The sequence below is a fragment of the Arachis ipaensis genome, chromosome B04 (assembly GCF_000816755.2).
Source record: "Arachis ipaensis cultivar K30076 chromosome B04, Araip1.1, whole genome shotgun sequence".
In the NCBI taxonomy this organism is placed as follows: Eukaryota; Viridiplantae; Streptophyta; class Magnoliopsida; order Fabales; family Fabaceae; genus Arachis; species Arachis ipaensis.
This window is the reverse complement of record NC_029788.2, coordinates 129,433,094-129,440,087: the sequence shown is the minus strand read 5'-3', so window position 1 is coordinate 129,440,087 and position 6,994 is coordinate 129,433,094. Positions and strand designations below refer to the sequence as shown.

The 6,994-nt window shown below is 38.1% G+C and overlaps 2 protein-coding genes across 5 annotated transcripts in view; one reads left to right on the top strand and one right to left on the bottom strand.

Moving 5' to 3' along the window:
- Positions 55 to 6,994, top strand: part of LOC107635455 (F-box protein CPR30-like) — a 16,823-nt gene continuing 9,883 nt past the window's right edge. Inside the window, exons 1-2 of one of the 4 annotated variants that reach the window (XM_016338929.2) lie at positions 61 to 1,464; positions 1,718 to 1,973. In XM_016338929.2, the coding sequence (XP_016194415.1) occupies positions 180 to 1,464; positions 1,718 to 1,773 (1,341 nt within the window). In that variant the 5' untranslated portion in view covers positions 61 to 179 and the 3' untranslated portion in view covers positions 1,774 to 1,973. Of the gene's footprint in view, positions 1,465 to 1,717; positions 1,974 to 6,994 lie in introns of those variants that run through there. The other 3 variants (XM_021122083.1, XM_021122082.1, XM_021122081.1) reach the window with 3 other exon arrangements.
- LOC107637356 (receptor-like protein kinase ANXUR2) lies at positions 2,555 to 3,915 on the bottom strand. The gene is made up of 2 exons (XM_021122084.1): positions 3,143 to 3,915; positions 2,555 to 3,046 (listed from the first exon to the last, which is right to left on the bottom strand). Exons 1-2 carry the CDS (start codon positions 3,744 to 3,746, stop codon positions 2,775 to 2,777), a joined length of 876 nt encoding a protein of 291 aa, XP_020977743.1. The 5' UTR covers positions 3,747 to 3,915; the 3' UTR covers positions 2,555 to 2,774.

The window sequence follows — 6,994 nt, the reverse complement described above, 5'->3', positions numbered from 1 at the left end:
TGTTAAATGTTAAATAACTTTTTAAAAAATAAAAAAACAATTTTTTTTTCAAAATCCAATTCAGAACTGACTCTTCCCTTTCCTTGGTCCTCTGTTTTTAACCCAACTTAAAATCTCGGGGCTGAGTGAATTGGTATACGAATTGCGAAAAGCTCAGCATTTCATTTCAATTTCCAAGCATGGATAAGAAGAAGAAGCAGAAGCACACAACAGAGAACAAACCAACACAGCAATCGACCATGGAGAAGAAGAAGAAGAAGCAAGAGCAGAATGAGAATCACAAGAGCAAGAGCATTCACGATATTCTCCCTCTTGAGCTGATTCACAGAATCTTACTTAGGGTTCCGCTCAAACAACTCGGTCGCCTCAAGTGCGTTTCGAAGATATGGAACACTCTCATTTCCGATCCCGACTTTGCGAAATCGCATGTTCACCGCTCTGCCGCATCCACCCATGTATGCCTCTTCATAGATGACTACTCCAAGGCTTTCTCCGTTGACATTGACGCAGTATTTCACCGCCACAAGAGTGCTACTGCAGTAAAAGAGGTATCTCTCCCTTTCAAGATGAAAACACATTATAATTTTGAAGTTATGTGCTCCTGCAGAGGGCTTGTTCTGTTACACCGAGCCCCGCATTTTTTTGTCGTATGGAATCCAGTGACTGGATCCAGCAAAAGAGTATCCCACTCTCACATTGTTTCTCATTGTTATCCCAAGTGGTTTATGTTTCCCTATGGAGCGATTTTGTATGGATTTGGTTACGATGCCTCACAGGATGACTACTTAGTTGTTGTAGCTTCTCAGGATAAGAATGGCCATGAGCACTTTGATTGCCTGTCTTTGAGAACCAATTCATGGATTAATCTTGATTTTGCACTCTCCAAACCCTTGGGTAGGAACAACTGGGAATCTAGTGGGTTCTTCTTGAATGGCGCTATTCATTGGTCGTCCCGCACTCTTAGAGTTAGAGATTATAGTATTCTTATATTTGATTTGAAGGAAAGGAGTTTCTCAACCATATCTATGCCTGAACAAGTGATGGGTTATCTCAATCCCACTCATCTCGGCCTACTAGGAGGCTGCCTGGCCTTGTATTCTTATGATCGCGATAAAACTAACATATGGGTGATGAAAGAATACAAAGTGCATTCATCTTGGACTTTCTATCAGATTTCTGGTGGTGGTGAACAGTCTGCGCCTCTGTGCTTATCCAATGGTAGTGACATTGTTGCACTAGATTCTAGTCTGAAATTTATAGATAGCTACTTAAGGTTTGCCAAATCTAATGTCAGAGGAGAGCTCCTCCAACTCAAATGTTTTGATTGTCGTCATCTGGGACATTTTAAAGGTCGGTCTAGTTGGTGGTGTAAGGACATCAAAAGCTACATTGTATACACACAGAGTCTCGTGCCAGTCCCTAATGAGATTAAGGATAAGGATAAGGATAAGAAGAAGAAAAATGGTATGTAACTATTCTCCTAAGGATTGCACTATGTTATTCCTCATAGTTTTCATTGCTTTGTGATTAATTAAAAATACCTAGCAAGATGCATTATGCATCAAGTTGCAATCAGATTCGGGGTTTGGCTGTTTGAATTTATCAATGCTTATGGAATAATTGATCACTGTCTTGCTTCCTGAAGCTTACTCTTGTGATGAGGGGTTTTAAGTTATTTCCTTTTTCATGTCTAATGCGGTGCTTATCTTTTCTATAGGCCATCCGAATCACAAGGACAATGTCAAACAAGGAAAGAGAACTAGGAGCGAATGACTCAACAACAGAGACACTTAATTATGTTGTAAATAAAGTGTAGTATTGGCAAGTTTAGCTGGAAGAAGCTTCGAGAGAATTTTGTTTTATTTTGCTTTTGCATTAAAGTTTGATTTCCCTTCCAACTATGAATGCCAAAAAGTGGAACATTTGAAAGTGCAGATAGAGTTTCCTCTAGTTAAATCAAATCTCTTATATTATCTGCTTTATCTTTATTCAATATTGCCTTGGTTGAGTTATAATGTCTGCACAGAATATCACACATCAATATTAGATTTAACATGTAAACTAATTGTTAGTTTGTCAATTCGGTTGGGACTTTTGTAGCAAGTATTTCAGTATTTTGTTTGTTGGAACTACAGTTGGGATGTTTGTGTTTGCCCCTTGAATTCTTCGATGTTCATAGAGCATGTGCTCGTAGGTCTTTCTTTCATGGGCCATGGTAGGTTAATTGAACCTAATTAAACTTTACATGTTGATATAATCACTATAGTGGTGTAAATTTTACATTTTTATGTATGGCTTTCAACTTTATTTTATTCAGGTGCTTCCGAGTATATTTACTATGCGATGGTCTCTCGAGTTTTATTTAATAGTGCGGTACTTTTAATATAAATCACTGTATAATTGCAATTATAAGTTCACAAACGAACGTGGATTAGTCATTGAATTAAGTCCTGATTAAACCTATTCTAAACACAACTTTAATTTGCTTTGATTTCTGGGATATTGATTGCAGGATCAAAATGCAGGTTAACATTTTAAAGCGAAAGTTAACGTGTACTAGCAATAAGTTCCTCTTATTCTTTCTTTTCTTAATCTATTTGAGATGTTACATATTGCTCGATAGATCACCACGAATCATGTGTAACATGATATGCCTCATTTAGTGCAAACCTATGTGAGAACTATACATATTGTGTTTTTAGAACCAGAAGAACGAAAAGAAAACAGAGCATCCATAAAAACTATTGATTAGATGAGTAGAAAAAGATCCAGCACTATCTGGGTAGTGATTCATGATCATTATATCGCTCTCGACAATAACAAGGGGTAGTGGATGATAAGGTATAGCGACCAACATTCCTTATAATATCAGCTTGTTGCTGCAATGAGAGAGCATGCTCAAGCAATACCTCTACTTCCCCCATTGTTGGTCGCTTATCTGCTTCGTACTCCAAGCAACTTTGTATGACACTAGTGAATACTTGCCAACATTCTGGCGCAATCTTTCCTTTCAGAATTGGATCCATTGTCTCCTCAAGACTGTGCTCTTCCTATTGAATTAAGTAGTTTAACACATTATGGCCTACCATGTGTAGTAGAACCAAACCAAAGGAGTAAACATCACATTTATCAGTAACAATACCGTGTATAGCATACTCCGGAGCCATCAATGCAGATGTACCTACAATCATATCTACTTTGATTTGCTTTGGCTTCAATGTAGAGAGCCCTCCCTGCAATGATATCCCAAAATTTGTAAGTTTGGGCATCATATTCTTATCCAAAAGAATATTACTTGGATTTATATCAGGATGAATGATAGCAAGCTTGGCTCCTGAGTGAAGGTAGTGTAGAGCACGTGCTACTCCAATGCAGATGTCTAGTCTTTTCTTCCATGAAAGTGGTTGGTTATTCCTATTCCTATCTCTCAAGTAATCACCAAGTGATCCATTGGCCATGTACTCATACTCAATTTCCTTCTTGAATTCAAGTGAACCTTGGATGGGGTATTGAGGCACCATCACCTTCAATGTAATGGTATGATCAGTTGCAGCATCATTATGTTTGAGACAACCTTTGTATACCTTATCACCAAAGGGTGACCACCCAATTACTAGTTTATCGTCAAAGTTGTTGGTTGATTTTCTAAGATCTTCAAAGGAAAATCGATGGCATAGCTCTTCTATTACTGTCGAATAATTTTTCTCCTTCTTTGAATCACCAAAGCATAAACATTTGAGGACCATTATTCCAATCTGAGACACTAGACAGATAGATGAGATTAACGATTATTTCTATTCTGATCTATTGGGACTCTCACATTCCGCTTTGTGAAATCAGTGATAGAAATAATGGGGGAAATATACAGATACTTATCAAATAATCACTAGTTTGGTTCTCTGTACCCACCTACTCTGCTGCTTCGATTCATATGTTTTCATTATAATTGCATCTCTTTTTCTTCGCGTAACGCGTTCCACAAAGTCAACAAATGGAAATGGAAACGGAATTTGCCTGGAACGTATGCTTTCTTATATTTACATTTTAAGGTCTTTTCTGTTGCTATCAAATCCTCATGGTTAAAGAATTAAAGTCAAAATGACCATACCATATGGAAACATAAACAGCTTAAACCTAACAGGCTCTCAATGCACAAGATAAGAGAAAATTAGTGGGACAAAATGGTATTTTTGTAGTAGCTGTTGCTATTGGAAACGAAATTAGATGCTTGCAATCTGAAGGCTATGTAGGAGCTGAAACACTATATTCATGTCAAATTTTACTTGATTAGATTGCAATGAAATTAGCATTGGTTCTGCAGCCGGGATAACCAGATAACAATGAGCCCACCATTTTTGTAATGAAAAATTGATAATTGTGTTGTATGTATTTGAGAAGGGAATGGATTCATTCCTATTCTCTCCATTTTTTTCTTTAATTATTTTGTAAAATATAATCTCTAATCAATAATTATATATTTTTTAAGTAAGACAAAAAATATTAAATAATAAAAAATTACCATTGACAAAATAGTTAAAAAAATTGAATGAATCTATTTTTAGGGCAAAAAACTAGAATAAGCCAAGAGAAGTTGCAAATTACCTAAATAAGCCAAAGTGAAATTCGTTTCAGCAATGAGCCAAACTAATATTTATATAATTCGAAGCAATGTGGTTCGAACTCGAATCATTAATAATTCAAACCAGCTTGGTTCGAATTACACACAAATACACGCACACACATAATTCGAACCAGCTTGGTTCGAATTACACACAAACACACGCACACACTAATTCGAACCAGCTTGGTTTGAATTACACACACAATAATTTATGGTATAATTCGAATTATGCTGTTAAAAAATTAATAATTTATTAAAAAAAATTTATTAAAAAATTAATAATTTAAAAATTAAAAAATATATATATTTTTATTTCATACGTTAAAAAAAACTAACAAAATATTTAATTACGATACTTCTTTAAAATATTAATGAGCTATCAATTCGAATTCCATACAATACTTTTCTGTCCATTTTTAATAGTTCATGAATATTTTTTAATAAATTTTTTTAATATGTGTGTAATTCGAACCAAGCTGGTTCGAATTATTAATGATTCGAGTTCGAACCACATTGGTTCGAATTATATAAATATATGGTTTGGCTCATTGCTGAAACAAATTTCACTTTGGCTTATTTAGGTAATTTGCAACTTCTCTTGGCTTATTTTAGTTTTTTGCCCCTATTTTTATTTAAAAAAATTTATTATTATTAAAAATTTTCTAATGACTTAACGAAAGAGATTGAACCAAATAAATAATTTTGATAGTTATAAAAATGCTTTTTTTTTAATCCTAATTTCTCTCCGCATTTACTTTCGTTTAGGTTAAAAAGTAAAAACACTTTCCAAGACTAAATTCCACTAGTAACACGTCTTTCATGTATATTTTTTTTTCCATTATATTTAATTTTAGAGTTTTATTTTCTATTTTTTTAATGGACAAAGTAAATAACTAAATGTTTAACTATCCTTAAATTAAAATAATAAAATTCATGTTACGGATCCGACCCACGGATCCCGCATACCCGGTTATCCGGGGACGACCCGCCTCAACACGAAGGCCCAAACACCGGCCCTCCAAAACCTCTAATCCAAATATCTCTCTCTTATCTTAACCAAATAAGATAAGATAAGATATTCATCTATAAATAAGAGGACCCAGGTCCCCCCAGGTATTCATTCATTCCACACACTTTCTACCTCTTAGATCCATTCTGACTTGGGCGTCGGAGTGTCTTTGCAGGTACCACCCCCCCATCGTTCCAGTCAAGCGACCCGGCTCCAGTTCCGTCCGCGGGTTCCCGATCCACCCTTCAAACCGTACCAGAGACTTCTCGTACATTGGCGCCGTCTGTGGGGAACCTGCGCCAGCTGGACCCAATGGGGGACGTCCTGGAGGAAACCCCCTCAAGCCAGGATGACTCTCAACCAATTAACCCAACCCCCGAGCACCGTGAAGTAACGAACCAAGCGAGAATAGCAAGCACTATTCAAAACGCGAACGATCACGACATCACGGACCGACGACATCCTGAAAAAGCCAGCGACAAAGCAGCGCAGATCATCCAGGATCTCTGCCTCCGAGTCCAAGAACTTGAAGGCAAGATAACTGATAAAGGAAAACACAACAACGAGCACGGAAGCCATGCAACCTCCAGATCAAGATCTCGCCGCGGAAGGTCGCCAACCCGACGACACGACAGAAGAGACGGTCGCAGCTCAACACGCGATCACAGACACGAGAAATCGCCAGAACGGCGATACAACAAGAAACATAACCGCAGCGCTTCTCAAGATCTGAGTTATCAACACTACTCAGACGAAGATCGGAGGAACCGAAACACCAAACGCACGAGAAACGACCATATAATAATGGGAGCTACACCCTTCACAGAAAGAATCCTGAGGGCAAAACTCCCCAAAGGCTTCGACAAACCTACCGATATGAAATACGATGGAACTAAGGATCCCCAAGAACACCTAACGGCTTTTGAGGCCAGAATGAACCTAGAAGGAGCGGCCGACGCGGTCCGATGCAGAGCCTTCCCGGTAACCCTCGCCGGGCCAGCGATCAAATGGTTCAACGCCCTCCCGAACGGATCCATAGCCAGCTTCCACGATATTACACGAAAGTTCATGGCCCAGTTCACTACTAGGATCACCAAAGCCAAACACCCCATCAGCTTACTAGGGGTCACGCAAAAACAAGAAGAATCCACAAGAAAATACCTCGACCGCTTCAACGACGAATGCCTAACGGTCGACGGACTCACGGATTCCGTCGCAAGCCTTTGCCTGACCAATGGGCTAATGAACGAAGATTTTCACAAACACCTCACCACCAGACCGGTATGGACCATGCACGAAATCTAGAACGTCGCCAAAGACTACATCAACGACGAAGAAGTCAGCCAGGTCGTCGCCGCCAACAA